The sequence below is a fragment of the Triticum dicoccoides genome, chromosome 3B, assembly GCF_002162155.2.
Source record: "Triticum dicoccoides isolate Atlit2015 ecotype Zavitan chromosome 3B, WEW_v2.0, whole genome shotgun sequence".
Classification (NCBI taxonomy): Eukaryota; Viridiplantae; Streptophyta; class Magnoliopsida; order Poales; family Poaceae; genus Triticum; species Triticum dicoccoides.
In genome coordinates this window covers 510,748,547-510,767,292 of record NC_041385.1, presented here as the reverse complement: position 1 = coordinate 510,767,292, position 18,746 = coordinate 510,748,547, and the positions used below count along the sequence as shown (strand labels likewise).

The 18,746-nt window shown below is 47.0% G+C and overlaps 2 protein-coding genes across 2 annotated transcripts; one reads left to right on the top strand and one right to left on the bottom strand.

Moving 5' to 3' along the window:
• The first annotated feature begins 577 nt into the window (after positions 1 to 577).
• On the top strand, positions 578 to 9,418 carry LOC119276803 (terminal nucleotidyltransferase 4B-like). Its single transcript, XM_037557961.1, has 13 exons — positions 578 to 1,121; positions 1,563 to 1,675; positions 1,795 to 1,851; positions 4,697 to 4,789; positions 6,079 to 6,149; positions 6,245 to 6,287; positions 6,443 to 6,523; positions 6,630 to 6,689; positions 7,155 to 7,223; positions 7,504 to 7,601; positions 7,707 to 7,755; positions 7,843 to 7,887; positions 8,551 to 9,418. Exons 1-13 carry the CDS (start codon positions 614 to 616, stop codon positions 9,094 to 9,096), a joined length of 1,833 nt encoding a protein of 610 aa, XP_037413858.1. The 5' UTR covers positions 578 to 613; the 3' UTR covers positions 9,097 to 9,418.
• Positions 9,419 to 10,192: 774 nt separating this feature from the next.
• Positions 10,193 to 12,774, bottom strand: LOC119276802 (mediator of RNA polymerase II transcription subunit 15-like). The gene is made up of 3 exons (XM_037557959.1): positions 12,431 to 12,774; positions 12,018 to 12,296; positions 10,193 to 11,724 (listed from the first exon to the last, which is right to left on the bottom strand). Exons 1-3 carry the CDS (start codon positions 12,533 to 12,535, stop codon positions 10,501 to 10,503), a joined length of 1,608 nt encoding a protein of 535 aa, XP_037413856.1. The 5' UTR covers positions 12,536 to 12,774; the 3' UTR covers positions 10,193 to 10,500.
• Between the last annotated feature and the right edge of the window lie 5,972 nt (positions 12,775 to 18,746).

Below are 18,746 nucleotides of genomic sequence, written 5' to 3'. Positions count from 1 at the left end.
CCAACTCAGTAAATTTGCTTATATGGCAATGATTTAATGGAGAGAGATGAATTGAGTAACATAACTAGTTAGTCGTACTATGAGTAACATCATGCATAGCAAGATAAGATGAGTCTACAAGCCAATAAATGAAGTGTTGCATGACACCACATATGTTACTCCCCACTGTGACTAGTCTGAGCAAAACCGCTGATGCTGTTGCAGGTCGCGAGTTGTAGTGGCCACTGCTGCTACAACCGACACCCCCGCGCGGGAAGGTGGAACGTGGATGGCGGGGCAAGGGCCGCACGGCGGGCCGAGCATGACGTGGATGGGTGGCTTGTTTTTTTTTTTTGCGTTCAGGCCACTCCTATGTGTTGGGTGTAGATGTTCCCAACGACTGTCCGCCCTTCGGACGCCGCCGGCCTCGCGACGGACAAATGTGTTGAAGTTGCTATAAAAGTTGCTCTGAGAGAGGAGTACCGCTCCGCTTTGTATGGGTGCTTCGCGGGCCGCCAAATCGTGGAAGGCTACAATCTCCGACATCCGCGGACTCGATAGAAACAACGAATCTCTCTCCGGGCCGCTTCTCCAGTCGAGCCAAAGCCCATCCGACGATCAATCCTCCGACCAAATGCCTCGCAAGGCGAAAGCCGCGGAGCCTACCCGGCGGTCCAAGGGCAAACGAGTTCATCCGACCCAAGCGGCCGCCGCCACCACAGCCGCCGCCGTCATGGAAGCCGCCGACGCGAGCTCCCAGGCATGCGTCTACGACGCCCTCCCGGGTCTTACCCTGGACTTCTCCCCGGAGGAGGACCTCGACGCGCCCGAGCCCCGGTCGTCCTCCTACCCTGCCGCCGCGGAGGAGGACTCGACCGCGACATATGCCGTCTTCCGGAACGAGATTACGGCTGCCGGGGACCCCCTTGTCGACATCCCCGCCGCCGATTTCTTCTCCCTTGACGTCTCGGGGGCCGTCAGGGGCGAGCCGGCCTCCCCGTCGTCGGTGGCGGCGCGGCCTGCCGCGGCGGCGACGCCCTCGAGCTCCCTCGCCCCGACGGAGCAGCCGGCGCAGGGGTCGGAGCGCGCGTGGTTCCGAGGAGGGAGGCGGTTCAGGAGCCCCATGCTGCAGCTACACAAAGGTCTGGACTTATGGTTACTGCTAAGAACTTGCTGCCGTGTGTGATGAGGAAAAAGAACTGATTTTTTGTTTTGACAAGCTAGAACATGGGACATAGCAGTTGCAGTTTGTACAGTGATTGTCTCGTTTTCTGCACACTTTGACAAATGCACATATATTTACATCTAAAACAAGTACAAATGCTAGTCAAAACCAATCGTATAGTGGTCTACATGTGTTTTTGATGGAGAAAATGATAGGAGAAGATTTTGGCAAACAGACATACTGTATTACTTAGTCGATTTAAGGCTCACTGATCACATTTTGTTTGATCTTTGGAAGCTTAATTAGTTTTTATAACATGGGATCATTACAAAGTTAAATTTGGGATCTTTACAAACTTATATGGTTCTACTCCAACATTTGCCCGATGAGATAATAAAGTATTGCCTATCTGTTGCAGAGATTCTCGACTTCTGTGATTTTATCTCACCTTCTGCCGAAGAGCAATCTTCACGAACAGCTGCTGTGCAAGCTGTCTCTGATGTTGTCAAGCATATATGGCCTCATTGCAAGGCATCGTAACATTCTCTCTCTCTCTCTCTCTCTCTCTCTCTCTCTCTCTCTCTCCTGTTTATATATTTTTTTACAATGATAGCCACATCATTTTGTTAGTTCTTGACTCCACTTGGCAGGTGGAAGTCTTTGGATCTTTCAGAACAGGGCTCTATCTACCAACAAGTGATATTGATGTAAGAATATTTTCTATCCTACTCTCATGAATTTCAGCACTTAACTTTTTTTTCGAGAAAACGCAAAGATCTTTGCGTTTCATTGCATTGAAGAGAAGGGATAGTACAATCCTCCTAGGAGGCTGGGGTTACAGGGGTTGCGCTCTCGATCAGTGAACATCCCAGGATGTGGCGCTTGGTCGCAGAGGAGGCATCTGGGGTGGTGCTGCAGGCCGCGACGGGCCAGCCGTTCTGCTGTCCAGCACCGATCCTGGCTGGCCAGCCAATGGAAGAATCGGACTCTGGGTGGTGCCCAGCTCTTCCATGTCAGCTTCCATGAGGGGCATCTGGTGGATCCATGAAAGGTTGCAGCATAGCAAGACTGCGCCGTGTAAGTGCCGTTGGCTGTCCACCTCCAAAGCATTTGGTCAGGAACATTTGTGAGAGTGATGCGCTGTACGGCCTGCCAAAGCATCAGGTATTGCCCAATTTCATGTATCCTGAGCACTCCCTGGATGTCGCGTGCCCAGGCATTGGCAGTTAGGGCCTCCGCTACCGTTCTCGCTTTGCGCCTCCGTTTGGGTATGCACTGGTAAAGCGCAGGGGCGATCTCGCGGATGGATTGCCCCTGGAGCCAGCGGTCGTCCCAGAACAGGGCCGTCAATCCGTCACCGAGGATCATGGTGGTGGAGGCAAAGAACAACACGCGCTCCTCTGGAGTGAACTGCAAGTCAAGCCCTTGCCATGCGCGGTTGTCGTCCGTGCGAGTGTACCATAGCCATCGCAACCTTAGTGCCAGGCCAGCTCGCTCCAGGTCCCGTATTCCCAAGCCGCCATATTCCAGTGGACAGCAAGCATGGCGCCAGTTGACGTGGCAGTGCCCGCCGTTGGCAGTTGCACGCCCAGCCCATAGGAAGCCCCGTTGTATCTTCTCCAGCTGCCTCAAGGTCTTCTTGGGGGGTGCGAATGCGAGCAGTTGGTGAACCGGGATGGCCTCGAGCACCGCCTTGACCAATGCGAGCCGTCCAGCCTTGTTCATAAGCCATGCCTTCCAAGTTGGGAGCCTGGCTGCCACTGTGTCTACGAGGGGCTGCAGTTGGGCGGCAGTGGGACGGCGCAACGTGAGCGGGATGCCGAGGTAAGTGATGGGCAGGTCGGCCGTCCTGCATCCGACATGGGCGATCGTCGTGGCCGCGTCGGGGTCGCCATGTAGGATGGTGGCCGAGCTCTTGGTGTAGTTCACCCGGAGGCCGCTAGCTTCACCGAAGAGTGTTAGGATGCCCTTGACGGCCTCCATGTCTCCGGGTGTGGCGTGGCAGAAGAGCATCACGTCGTCGGCGTATAAGGAGATGGCCGGAATGGCTCGTCGGGGGTGCAGCTGTTGCAGGATGCCGGACTCATGTGCGCGGTGGATGAGGCGTCCGAGGGTGTCCACAGCGAGCACGAAGAGTTGCGGCCACACGGGGTCGCCCTGTCGCAGTCTGCATCGGTGCCAAATCGGCAGCCCCGGTTCGCCGTTCAGCATGATCCTGGTGCTCGAGGTCGATAACAGTATCGCAAGCCACTCCCGGAACCGAGGCCCAAACCCATACTGGTCTAGCACCTCGAAGAGGAAGGGCCAGGAAAGGGAGTCAAAGGCTCGTGTGAGATCAAGTTTGAGCATGACTCTTGGGGCCCCAAGTTGATGCAGCAGCTTCATGGATTGTGTGACCAGGACAAAATTGTCGTGGAGGCTCCGACCTGGGATGAATGAATTCTGGTTGCAACTGACCAGGTCGCCCAACCTTGGCGCGAGACGTAGCGAGAGCACCTTTGCGAAGATTTTTCCCACGAGGTGTATCAGGCATATCGGACGGTAGTACTTAACTTTCTCTGTCATGTTGTTTGTATTTTGAGAACTTTTGGGGCTATTAACAATTGTATTTGGAAAGTGCAAGTAGTAGTGAACCAGAGTACAGCTGAATTAGCATTTCAGTTGCAAAAATAAAAGTATGCATGTCTCAATCATTTAGTTCCTTTGTCTATGAGCCATCATCAATCATTCTTCTCTCCCCGTGCTCCTCGCCCACACCAGAGGGGTGCCGGAGTTTTTTCCTTTTTGAGAGTATACTGCATGTGCTCCTCCCGCGTGGCGTGGCATGTGACTAGTGTGGCAAACTAACAGGTAAGCGTCAAACCAGTTAACTGTTAGATTTTTCTCTAAACCGACACGACCTGGTTTGAGGTGCAAGATTATTGCCCCTCGACCTCCACCCCCACCCCCACCCCCCTGCCGCGCGTGTGTGGTCCAGAGTGCAACTTATGACACAGTACCTGGTCATCAGTGCAGTTCACTCCAACAAAATGGTAGAATCTGAGCGTGGTAAGCATTCTGAAAGCAAAATGCTAGAATCTTAAGAAAGATTTTTTCAATTGAAGAAACAAGAAAGGAGAGAATACAATATCATACAGGTGGAGTTCCTACACTGTTTCTGAACTCTACTTGTCTAGGACAACAATACACTGTTTCTCTAGACTAATGCTCACCTAATTGCACTTGTGGAATCATATACTGAAACTGATAAGGCATCTTGTTTTGTTTTATAATAAATAAATTACCGTGATACGTCAGCTTGCTACAAATGATTGCATTGACCACCTTTTTACGTGTGACCACACACAAAACATACTTGTATTAAGAATATCTTCTTTGTCTTTGGAAGTTCAGACATGGTATCTTGTGCTGTTTTATGATAAAAGAAATTACCTGGATATATCAGCTTGTTACAAACGATATGCACTCACTTCCTTTTTTTTTACCTGGAAACACATAGAATCCCTTCGTCCTTGGAAGTTCTGAAGTTCATATGTGTTATTTCTGTTGCAGGTTGTAGTATTTGAGACCAGGGCTAAGACTCCTCAAGGCCTATATGCTCTTGCGAAAGCATTATCTCAAAAAGGTGTTGCCAAAAAGATACAGGTTCCAATTCTCACCCTTTCTTTATCTAGCGGTAATAATGTGGTCTCTGGAAGCTTCATTTTCTTATGTTAAAGAACTACCATACTCCGGAGGGTGTCAAATTTCTTTGCCAGGCTTCTTGCTAGTGGCCGTACAGCTTTCAAGTTTTTGAATTTTGATTTCCCAAATGTGAACTTCAGAAATCAAATTGATCCAGTTCTATTTTTATTTTTTTGGAATGCACATAGAATTCTAAGTGTTATCATGGAGGATCTGATGTTTTATGTCATGCAGTACGGGAAGTATTGCATGCAGCTTTTGAATAGCACCATCAAGATTTGCAGCATTCGTAGCTATTATGCATCAACCTGATAAATACTAGGAGATTATCCCAATGGTTCTCTGGTTAATAATAACGCTTGGGTAAGATGTTTGCTGGAATAATGTTTTAAATAGCGGGCTATGGAAAATAGCGGCGGGCCTCCAAATCAGCTATAGCGGAGCTATAGCGGGCTATTTGTGAAGGCGACCATTTAGCGGCACCCTACTGAAAAGGCTATAGCGGAGCTATAGCCGGCTATTTAAAACTATGGCTGGAAATCAGGTTGATGACAACACTGAAGTAATGTGGAAGCAAATATGGAATTCCTTCATTTGCTAAGCTCATCATTCAACCAGTAGAGAACAAGGAGGTTGTTAACATGCTTTTGACATGTTGCGGAGAATTGAACTCAATATTTATTTTTTGAACGGGGCTTGATATTTTGAAGTCGTGTATAATTAGTGTGTGCGTGCAGGAAAGTGGCTACGGAAGAATACTGTTTGGTCCTACTAGATTTCCTTACCTTTTGGCTTCTGAGAAAATGTGCATGTGAATAGAGTTTGCACAACCTTCTGAGGACACTAACTGCGCATGAGAAACACAAACCGCCTCTTGTTCTATCCCTATATTTGTGCCAGCCAAACTATTGATGATTTTTTCGTCCATTGGAATTTGGCTACTGGAGTTTGAAATTCAAGCTCGAACCGGCTGATTTTACTAAACTATTTGTTGGCCAGGATCCTTAGTACTTGCCAGTATCTGAATCCCGCTTGTAACGATAGCTTCTAAAGCAAGAAAACATGTGGTATTTATTATTTTCCTGATAATGGAAAAAAGCCCAATTGTTCCAATTGAATTACAATATGGGATGATACATGACCCACCTTCCTTCGAAGGTTGTCAAATGCTGTTGGTTGAGTTTGGAAGCTAGCACCGCTCTGTTCTGCAGTTGTCAGTTGGTAATGATGTTAACTTTGTTTCTTGGCAGGTAATAGCAAAGGCACGTGTGCCAATCGTGAAATTCGTGGAAAGAATTAGTGGAATACCTTTTGACATCAGGTTAAATTTTGTTGTCTCATGTTTGTAGGTCTCCCTCCTCCCTCTTACTAAGTTGTGCAAGCGCTTACTGTTATGATCTTCTTTTCCTTTCCCAGCTTTGATATTGATGGTGGACCACAAGCAGCGGACTTCATCAAGGTATCTATTCCAATAAAGGACTGGGCAGTACACTATGGAGGGCACACATACTCTTTTGTAGCTAATCTTTGACGGACATATGATCATATATACTTCTAATCATCTTTGTTGCGGTTATACTGAAGACAAGTACGTTTTCCATTTTGTACCAATAGGATGCCATCAAGAAGATGCCTGCTTTAAGACCTTTGTGTATGATTCTGAAGGTTTTCCTTCATCAAAGAGAGCTCAATGAGGTACACAACTTAAATTGTAATTTCTTCATTCCATAATGAAAACTCGGTTGCTTGGAATTGTTGCGTCGACAGAGATTTTTAATGATTGCTTCACACTGGTCGGTAGGTCTATACTGGTGGGGTTGGATCATATGCTCTTCTCACAATGCTGATCACACATTTACAGGTGAACTGAGTTCTGTTTTATCTGCATATCCTTGCCTCACTTTCTTAGCCTCATGGCACATGTGTTATATACTCGTATTTTTTAGCTAAACTTGCCACCCTTGTGCCTCCATCATCCACAAGTTAGCCTTGTTAGCCAAAAAATGTTTGGCATTGCTTTAGTTATTTGTCTTGTGACATATGCTTTCCTTCAACCCAATAGTTAAAATAAATTCTATTAAAACAAATTCTTAAATAAAGTCCTAATGCAGCATCGGTACTAAACCACATCACCTTTAAATTAGTAGCCTTCGTATTAAACTTAATTGTACTTAATAATTCGGTCATAAGTTGCTAAGAGGTGTTTAAAATAAGGATTTTTTTAGAAATGATGTTAGTTATCAAACTCCATGTACTATATTCATGAAGGATATGCAATTCTTTTCATACATATATTTATCATCTAAAAGATGATCCTTTTTGCTAGTTGATCTGGGGAGTGAAAGATATGCTGGGCTATCGACAATCCAAGGAACACAATTTGGGAATTCTTTTGGTAAGCAATACTTTCCTAATGATTCATGGTAACGAGATCTTTTAAACTTTGGTATTTATCTTATGTAAAGTTGCACTTAATAGTCACTGGCTTCTTCATATGCACCAGGATATATACCAGTGCACACATGTGAAATGCCTGTTTTATCTTCTTTTTGCTACTTTTGGATAAACTTGCATCACCTTTGATATGATGGAGAAACATACATTATCTTTGTAATGATGGAGATACAAAACATGGTTGCAACCCTTCATACAAGTTTATGTTTTCTCCATGTCAGATCAAGTTTTTTGACTTTTATGGATGCAAGTTGAACTATACGGATGTTGGAATATCCTGCAACTCTGCAAGAACCTTTTTCTTGAAAAGTGATAAAGAGTAAGACAACTGGTTTTATTTGTATTATTACTCCCACATCAGTACTATCTCTACTGTGATGTCCTGCTGCTGTTCATTGATCCTATTTCTAATCTGTTGTTAAAGCTTTGTGAATCTTGACCGGCCACATCTTATAGCCATTCAAGATCCAATGGTAAGATTGTTGCCCTTGTTCATTTTGTTGAACTTGATAATTCTCAGTAGCAGTGTGTTTACCTATTGAAATTATTTCGTGGCCTAGGTACCAGATAATGATATTGGGAAGAATTCCTTCAACTACTTCAAGGTAACTTTCTAAAGTTCCTATCTGTCTTTGTGCACCTCTTTGTCTAAATGTGATGCTTGAATAATTTGATGCCGCTCATTTATAATTTCATAATGCTGTATGTTCTTATGGATAACAAATTAACAATTGATAAAGTAATCTTATTTTAATTCGCTGATTATTTTACTGGTTCCCACTGGCGCTTTGATTTGGTTTGGTCCTTCCTTGCCTTAGTGTTATTCCAGTTAAGTCGCTGTTTGACATCATCACTCACTGACCAGAATCCTAGCGTTTTCTTCGATGATGAATGGCCCAGAATGGTTATTCAATCTCTGTTTGCAACCTGGGGCCATATCTTTGGGCATAAAATATTATGTGCTTAAATTTGAGTATTTGCGTCTTTAATATTGGATTAAATATGCTAGGTCTCTCTAGTTTGGTTCTTAATCAACTACCGCATGCATGCATAAGTAATTCACAGCAAACCTGTCTTGATAACAGTATATGGCACTTTGCCCTTTTCTTGCCAAATCTCCAGTTTGTTCACTTAATAAGTGAAATTTCCATGGATTTGGAACAATTGTAACTAGGCTTTGATGTTTGAAGTGCATTTGCTGAGTCTTTACATATAAAAAATCTACATGACAACACATATCTGACGAAGGAACTTGATTCATGGTACAGGTGAAATCAGCATTTTTGAAGGCTTATTCTGTGTTAACTGATGGCAAGTTGATTACTAGCTTGGGACCAAACAGGAGCATTCTGGGCACCATTGTCAGACCGGATTCGGTGCTCCTCGACCGTAAAGGCTGGAACACTGATGGTGTGTTAGCTGACATGTTAGCAGAACCCTGGGAACCGTTGCCCCAACCGTTTGACAGTGAGAATGACGCATTGTATAACTGGCACGCGTTAGACGACGATGAACCACTGCCCAGAAACACTCAACCTGCATCCGAGGACACTAGTTCGTCACCACTGGGGAAACGCAAGTCCTCCTCCAAGTCAAAAAAGAAATCACGAAAGAAGGCAAAGGCCGATGCATCAAGCAGTGATGATACCGAAGAGGGGTCCGGAAAGGGAAGAGAGCACGGCCGGGGCAAAGGGTCAGCACATAGTGAAAAGTCGCGTCGCAGTGGGGGAAGCAGCAGAAGAAGGAAAGGGGCGCGAGAGTATGACAGATTTACAAACACGCTCCCACAGTACACGCACATTAGCAGATGGTGAGTTGTGTGCTGCTACTGATAGCATTTGCGGTCCTTTTTCTGAGGTGCCACATAATTTGACAGCAGGAAGAGCATTGTGTGACACCATGGTGGCATGCTAGCAAACATTTAAATTAGCAGCAGCAGTCGGATGCCTGAATGTGTTCTATTTGTTTTATTAGTTTACTATCCAGTCCTTGTAATGCTGATCAAACAAAATTCTCAGTTGTATTTTTTGAATCAGCAGTTTTACCGAGCACCGCACCGTGATCGCAAGTTCCAGGTAGTAGTATTTGGTTGTTGTGGTAAAGGCTTCAAACATTTATATAGCATCTACGCTGCCATAGCGAATTGGTCGGTGTCATGTAAAATACTGGACTCTCTTCTGAACAAACTTGGAATAGCACGCAATATATGCAACTCATAACTTTGCTATGAACGACCAATCTTATTGTCCCGGGACATAAAAGAACGAAATGATAAATCCTAGACGTTTGGATTTTAAGCATGGCAACCCGGATGCTTTTCATGGCAACTTTAGTTCAGGCGAGGTTGGCAAATATGGCAATTTTCTAACAAAAAAATAAACTGGGACAAAGTACCATGTGTTCACAACTAAAGTTGCCACCTTGCATCAACTAAAGTTGTCATCAAAAAACGTTCAGAATGACATGCTTAAATCCGAATGTTCAGGATTTATTGGGGTCCTAAAAGAAACATAATCTTACTAGCAAGTAGTGGTTTGTTCAACATTTTTGTACCTCTAGTTCCGGCCGTTATTTTCCAAAATCACAGTAACAATTGCTTTCTCCAGTTGCATTGTTCGCACACATACTGCTTATTCCGAGGTGTTAAAAAGAAGGTGCTACATCTGAAACGCAATTATGGTTTACAGAAAGATATACTCCCTCCGTAAACTAATACTATACGATCTTTTAGATCAAGGGAGTAGTTATGAGCTATTGATAAGTTAATTTTGAGATGCCTAGATACATATATATCTGAGCTCTTTTCTTCTTTACTACTCTACATGCTACAAAAACCCAGATAAATAAATAAAAAATATGGCATGACAAGACTACATAAACTGTGGTAAACCAATATTTAAACAGCTGATAAGATGATGTAAACTCGTCATATATTCATATCGCATAGGCACAGGTTCATCACCAACTGTCGGTTACAAGCAAGATATGTCCATTAAAAGTGAGGACATACGCCAGCATCATCACTAGACTAATCTATCATTTTTATTTCAGATTGACCCTTCAGCAGAAAAAACAGTAGAAGGATCTGTACCAATCTGCTGGCTAATAAAAAGGAAGCCAGATGAAATACCCGGGTGAGAGCCGACAAGCTTCCAGCTATAGTCATGGAAATAAGTTTTGTGGTAACAATGAAGTACCCAACAACTGCCCATTCTGCACTATGCAGGCCAGTCTCGCGGGGATGTAACATTGCTACCAGCATTGAGCTTATCAACCATGTTACTGGAGTCCGCAGTCACCACTGGAAGCGTCATACTCCCAACCAGATCATGTGGATACCCTACTACACTGGTCGTTTCAAACATACTTCCATATGGATTCTTATGCAAGATTTGTTGCCCCAAATGATGAAACGCCATAGGAGCTGTTGCCGAATGCTGAGGCAGAACAGCAACAGTTGCAGGGCTCTCAGCAGGATTCTTATATGTGGCAGTGTAGGCTCGGCCACTACCCTGAACAGCATATGATGCAACACTGCAGTGGCTGGGCTTGTTTGGTTGAGGTGGGCATGAGGCCTGGCTCTGCGTTTGCAGTTGCTGTGGCTGTTGATGCTGGATATTATGCTCTGCCGTGGGAAGCAAAATTGTGTTGCCTTGGCCATAAAACGAAGGCATGACTTCATGATGCTTCTGCTGGGGTGAAGAGTATGGAGACTGCCCAACCAAACTTCTCGGAAGTGGCTCAGTGGTAGCATTGGCAGGCTTCTGAGAAGAGTATTGAGGATACATGAGCGTGACTTGAGGAGTACTTTGAGCACGAGGAGAAGATGTTTTCTGTTGAACCATCTGTGGTGGGACTTGCTGAACACTGTAGTGCTGCTGTTGCGCGACAGGTGGCTGTGATCGCCATGCCTGTGACTCGTGATGCTGAGCAGGCATTTGTAGCATATGATGCTGCAGTGGAGGGTACATTTCCGTTGGCTGACTAGATTTCTGAGGTAGCTCAACTGCAACCCTGGCTTCAGGGTTCTGGACATGCGGCTGCATAACCTGAACAAAAGACTCGGACGGTTTGTTCTCTGTGCAGTTCACTTGACTTTGGCTTTGCATATAGTACACCGCAGCTTGGCTCGGATGTTGCTGATCATGTTGCGTGCTCAAAGAGACGGGCACTAGTTGCTGCAGAATATAACCGCCGCTACTTTGGTTCGGCATAGCAGGAGACTGCATGGTATTAACTTGGTGAATTGGCACAAAAGAAACCTCAGGGTTGGCGAATTGTGTGCTCTGATCGTTGACATTTTCCCTTGAAGCAAGCATCGACAAGGCAGTGGCTTCATTTGTTCTAGCAGGGAATTCATGCGCTATTTGAAGTTTGGCCAGTTGCTGCGCCGTGTCAGCAGGCTCATGCTTATCCTGAAGCATCTGCACAGCTTTCTGAACCTGGTCAACAGAAGAAAGGATTGTTCAGCTCAGAGACATATTCTTAATGCATCAAAAATGATCCAAATCTCACGAGAACAGTAAGTCTGACTCCACCGTACGTAGTTTAAGAATAGCAGCTTGTGAAAATGTTCCGCTGAAGTAACTCCTTAAGCACCACTACAATCTCAAAGGTGAAATCTGAATAGTGCCTCGACTAACAGAGCCGGGGCACTCGAGACGAGAGCAAGACATTCGGCAGTAATTGGCAGAGCGTGCGTGGATCTGAAGGCGGGGCGGGGCAGAGCACGTACCTGTCTGAGATTCTTGTCGAGGCAGCGGAAGTTGACGGTGCCCTCGCTGTGGTAGTCCATGACGTCGCTGCGCAGCTCCCCGATGGAGCGCTCGAGCTTGTAGCAGTAGAGCTCGAGCTGCGAGAGCCTCCCCCCGATGCCCTCGAGCGAATGCAGCAGTCCCTCGGCCTGCTTCCTCATGCACTCCTCGACGGCCGCCATGACGGCCTCCTTGGGGTAGCCCTCCTGGCCGTACACGTTGACGAACGTCCGCACCAGCTGCCTCTTGTCCTGCGAATCCTGCTTTCCCCGCTCACACACGCATCAACCCCCGCCTCAGAAACCCCCGAGATCGAGGGACCTCGCGTGGTGGTGGTAGTAGGAGGGAGATGGATGACGACAGACAGACAGAGAGATAGGCAGAGAGGACGTACCTCGGCGCGGCGGCGCGTCTGGTCGAAGGAGCAGCGGGCGTCGGGCGGGAGGCCGAAGGCGCCGGAGACGGACGCGGCGGCGGGGCGCGCGGGGGACGACGCCATGGGCGTGCGGGCTGGCTAGGGTTTTGGGTTGGTGCGCGAGCGAGAGAGCCGGGGGGGAGGGGACGGGATGGGAGGGAATCCGAAGCGAAGGAAGGGGCGAGGAAAGAGAGGCGGGCGGGCGAGTGAGAGGAGTAGAAGCAAAGCGGGCAAAGGAAAAGCAGAGTGAAACGGAGGAGAGGCCAATCAGAGGAGCGGAGGCGAGGCGAGATCGAGGCGTGGGGAGCAATAAAAATGGGGAGGGCGACGGGACGACGGGGACAAGTGGGGAAAGAGGGAGCGTGGGTGGACTTCGGGGCGAGTGAGATCTGGTTCGACTTGGATGTGTGGCCGTGTTCGTTTGTTTACTGACGGCCAGCAGGGAGATCGCCATTGGGATACCTTGCTTGCCTTGCTGGACGATCGTTTTCAGATCAAGACGGGAGACGGTCTGGTTGGTTCGGGTCAGCTTGGGTTTGGTTGGGTTGGGTGCAGTGTCACGCTCAGGTCTCCATCTCGTGAGTCATGTGCGTGATTAAAAAGAAATGTGCGTGGATGGGTCTGCGTTTGCCACACTGGTTTTGATGGGAAGATGCGGCCGGTATCGGTAGCATATTAGAGTTGTCGGTATCACGGTGATCCTCTGATCGCTGGGGATTAATAGTTTGATTCGAGAGGCGTCTACGTCTACGAAAAACAAACCGTGAAGTTCATACCTCCTTCCTCTCTTGGGGGAAACCCTAGCAGCTAGGGTGTGGGGGGCAATCTACCTTCTCCCTGGTGAGATCATGGGCCCCTTCGTTTGCCACTTTGATGGAGGGAAGGGGTCAAGACCCCGTTGTTTCGAACCCGTGGTGATGGTAGGGTGAGATTTTTAGTTTAGGTGTAGATTTCGGTCGCTGGTCATCGGTATTGAGGCGATAATGCCGCCACCGAAATGGAAGAAGGCCTTCCCGTCTTGTCCTTGTTTCGATGATGCTTCTTGGCATCTTTGAAAGATGTGTGAAAGATGGTGTTTTTTCTTTTGCATGTTTGTCACGCTGGCGTTGTCCCAAAGAACGGATGTCACAGTTGTGCGCCTTGATCCTCCGACTCGACTCTAGCTACAACCGACGAAGGTTGACTAGCTTCAGCCTCGAGGAGGATGTGGGAGGTGTCTTCCTCGACTCCTTCTGGCCGGACCTAGAGGGTTATACAGATCCTCTTGATGTTGTCTTCTTCGCGGCGGCCGTTTGCTACATAGATCGAGGTTGTTGGCATCTTGGTCTACATTGACAACCTCCCAGACACTGCTTCTACATGCTCCTGAATTTTAACAAGTTTGCTCCGCTAAGACGGTCCTCATGACGTGTCACCGGTGAATGCAGGAAAGAGATTGAGGGAGGTGTTTGGTTAGGGTTAACTCAGGCTTTTGGTGACTTATAAGCTAAAAGACATTTTTTGGTTTAGGCAAAAGATCAAAGGTCGTAAGAATTAATTTTTTTTTATTTCTTCAATAATGTATTACTTCCTTCTATCCAAATTCGAATCCGAGGGAGTACTAAAGGTTTGTTCTACTTTAACCATTTCGGAAAAAAATCATGAAGAGACGGTAGGTCTCGGTGTACTGCACACTTCATATCAAAGTGTGCATCGCAATGTTTACGTCTGAATCAGCCGACGAGATCAAAGCCCGCGTGGAAGCCGAGAAACCTCCTCCGGCCGCACATCCGTTCATGAGCAGGCCGGCATTAAACGCAACGTCGGCCGAGCTCCTCCCGTCTGCCCTCTATTTAAACGAGGCCAGACATTGGGCAAGAATCGCACCCCTCCGCCACTCCCTCATCTCCTCCTTCACCATTTTCTTCACTCTCCCGAAGGCTTCCGAAGAGTAGTTCTCCGGCATACAAGCCGGCTGGGTGGCCCACCGATCCTGTCGGATACGAGCGAGATAACTTGCTGCTCCACCTCCCTCGCCTAGCCCGATGGAGCCAGTTGCCACCCCAAACCGGTGTGTGGTTGTTGTGGTATTTTCACGGGAGTGGCCAAGGGGCACCGCATCACGGCAGATGCCACAGGGTAGCTTATCATAGGTGGAGCAAGGATACAGTGGAATATCCGGGACGGGTATGCGAATAGCACGCGGTGGTTTACCCAGGTTCGGGGCTCTCCGGAGAGATAATACCCCTACTCATGCATGTCTGCATATATATGCAATGTACATGTAGCAGTACAACACGCTCCTGGAGCTGTATCTGAGGTAAGTGTCGTGGGCATCTGGCCTCGTATATGTGTGAGTGTGGCGTGAGCACTCTGGCCGAATGACTTGTGGCTAGGAGGCCATATGAGTGTGTGGTGTGAGTAGCTTGTCCATCCCCATGGATGGATGGATGTGTGCCTTTTGAAGGAAATATGCCCTAGAGGCAATAATAAAGTTATTATTTATTTCCTTATTTCATGATAAATGTTTATTATTCATGCTAGAATTGTATTAACCGGAAACATGATACATGTGTGAATACATAGACAAACTAAGTGTCACTAGTATGCCTCTACTTGACTAGCTCGTTTATCAAAGATGGTTATGTTTCCTAGCCATGGACAAAAGAGTTGTCATTTGATTAACGAGATCACATCATTGGGAGAATGATGTGATTGACTTGAGCCATTTCGTTAGCTTAGCACACGATCGTTTAGTATGTTGATGTTGCTTTCTTCATGACTTATACATGTTCCTATGACTATGAGATTATGCAACCCCCGTTTACCGGAGGAACACTTTGTGTGCTACCAAACGTCACAACGTAACTGGGTGATTATAAAGGTGCTCTACAGGTGTCTCCGAAGGTACGTGTTGGGTTGGCGTATTTTGAGATTAGGATTTGTCACTCCGATTGTCGGAGAGGTATCTCTGGGCCCTCTCGGTAATACACATCACTTAAGCCTTGCAAGCATTGCAACTAATGAGTTAGTTGCGGGATGATGTATTACGAAACGAGTAAAGAGACTTGCCGGTAACGAGATTGAACTAGGTATTGAGATACCGACGATCGAATCTCGGGCAAGTAACATACCGATGACAAAGGGAACAACGTATGTTGTTATGCGGTCTGACCGATAAAGATCTTCGTAGAATATGTAGGAGCCAATATGAGCATCCAGGTTCCACTATTGGTTATTGACCGGAGACATGTCTCGGTCATGTCTACATAGTTCTCGAACCTGTAGGGTCCGCACGCTTAACGTTACGATGACAGTTATATTATGAGTTTATATGTTTTGGTGTACCGAAGGTTGTTAGGAGTCCCGGATATGATCACGGACATGACGAGGAGTCTCGAAATGGTCAAGACATGAAGATTGATATATTGGAAGCCTATGTTTGGATATCGGAAGTGTTCCGGGTGAAATCAGGATTTTACCGGAGTACCGGGAGGTTACCGGAACCCCCCGGGAGGTTAATGGGCCTTAGTGGGACTTTACGGAGAAGAGGAGAGGCGGCCAGGGCTGGGACGTGCGCCCCTCCCCCTAGTCCGAATAGGACAAGGAGAGGGGGGGGGCACCCCCCTTCCTTCCTCTCTCACTCCTCTTTCCCCCCTCCCAAGTCCTAATCCAACTAGGAAAAGGGGGGAGTCCTACTCGCGGTGGGAGTAGGACTCTTTCCGGCGCACCTCTCCCCTTGGTCGGCCGCACCCCCTTGCTCCTTTATATATGAGGGGAGGGGGGCACCGTAGAGACACAACAATTGATCGTTTGATCTTTTAGCCGTGTGCGGTGCCCCCCTCCACCATAGTCCACCTCGATAATACTGTAGTGGTGCTTAGGCAAAGCCCTGCGTCGGTAGAACATCATCATCGTCACCACGCCGTCATGCTGACGAAACTCTCCCTCAACACTCGGCTGGATCCGACTTCGAGGGACGTCATCGAGCTGAACGTGTGCTGAACTCGGAGGTGACATACGTTCGGTACTTGATTGGTCGGATCTTGAAGACGTACGACTATATCAACCGTGTTGTGCTAACACTTCCGCTTATGGTCTACAAGGGTATGTAGACAACACTCTTCCCTCTCGTTGCTATGCATCCCCATGATCTTGCGTGTGCGTAGGATTTTTTTTGAAATTACTACGTTCCCCAATAGTGGCATCTGAGCCAGGTTTATGCGTAGATGTCATATTCACGAGTAGAACACAAGTGAGTTGTGGGCGATACAAGTCATACTGCTTACCAACATGTCATACTTTGGTTCGACAACATTGTTGGATGAAGCGGCCCAGACTGACATTACGCGTACGCTTACGCGAGACTGGTTCTACCGACATGCTTTGCACATAGGTGGCTGGCGGGTGTCAGTTTCTCCAACTTTAGTTGAACCGAGTGTGGCTACGCCCGGTTCTTGCGAAGGTTAAAACAACACCAACTTGATAAACTATCGTTGTGGTTTTGATGCATAGGTAAGCACGGTTCTTGCTCAGCCCGTAGCAGCCACGTAAAACTTGCAACAACAAAGTAGAGAACATCTAACTTGTTTTTGCAGGGCATGCTGTGATGTGATATGGTCAAGACATGATGCTAAATTTTACTGTATGAGATGATCATGTTTTGTAACTGAGTTATCGGCAACTGGCAGGAGCCATATGGTTGTTGCTTTATTGTATGCAATGCAATCGCCCTATAATGCTTTACTTTATCACTAAGCGGTAGCGATAGTCGTAGAAGCATAAAGATTGGCGAGACGACAACGATGCTACGATGGAGATCAAGGTGTCGCGCCGGTGAAGATGGTGATCATGACGGTGCTTCGAAGATGGAGATCACAAGCACAAGATGATGATGGCCTTATCATATCACTTATATTGATTGCATGTGATGTTTATCTTTTATGCATCTTATCTTGCTTTGATTGACGGTAGCATTATAAGATGATCCCTCACTAAATTATCAAAGTATAAGTGTTCTCCCTGAGTATGCACCATTGCGAAAGTTCTTCGTGCTGAGACACCACGTGATGATCGGGTGTGATAGGCTCTACGTTCAAATACAACTGGTGCAAAACAGTTGCACACGCAGAATACTCAGGTTAAACTTGACGAGCCTAGCATATAACTGATATGGCCTCGGAACACGGAGACCGAAAGGTCGAGCATGAATCATATAGTAGATATGATCAACATAGTGATGTTCACCATTGAAACTACTCCATCTCACGTGATGATCGGACATGGTTTAGTTGATTTGGATCACGTGATGATCGGACATTTTTTCTTTTGCATGTTTGTCACGCTGGCGTTGTCCCAAAGAACGGATGTCACAGTTGTGCGCCTTGATCCTCCGACTCGACTCTAGCTACAACCGACGAAGGTTGACTAGCTTCAGCCTTGAGGAGGATGTTGGAGGTGTCTTCCTCGACTCCTTCTGGCCGGACCTAGAGGGTTATACAGATCCTCTTGATGTTGTCTTCTTCGCGGCGGCCGTTTGCTACATAGATCGAGGTTGTTGGCATCTTGGTCTACATTGACAACCTCCCAGACACTGCTTCTACATGCTCCTGAATTTTAACAAGTTTGCTCCGCTAAGACGGCAACGAGTTTTACTCATGACGTGTCACCGGTGAATGCAGGAAAGAGATTGAGGGAGGTGTTTGGTTAGGGTTAACTCAGGCTTTTGGTGACTTATAAGCTAAAAGACATTTTTTGGTTTAGGCAAAAGATCAAAGGTCGTAAGAATTAAATTTGTTTTTTTATTTCTTCAATAATGTATTACTTCCTTCTATCCAAACTCGAATCCGAGGGAGTAGTAAAGGTTTGTTCTACTTTAACCATTTCGGAAAAAAATCATGAAGAGACGGTAGGTCTCGGTGTACTGCACACTTCATATCAAAGTGTGCATCGCAATGTTTATGTCTGAATCAGCCGACGAGATCAAAGCCCGCGTGGAAGCCGAGAAACATACTCCGGCCACACATCCGTTCATGAGCAAGCCGGCATTAAACGCAACATCGGCCGAGCTCCTCCTGTCTGCCCTCTATTTAAACGAGGCCAGACATCGGGCAAGAATCGCACCCCTCCGCCACTCCCTCATCTCCTCCTTCACCATTTTCTCCACTCTCCCGATGGCTTCCGAAGAGTAGTTCTCCGGCATACAAGCCGGCTGGGTGGCCCACCGATCCTGTCGGATACGAGCGAGAAAACTTGCTGCTCCACCTCCCTCACCTAGCCCGATGGAGCCAGTTGCCGCCCCAAGCCGGTGCGTGGT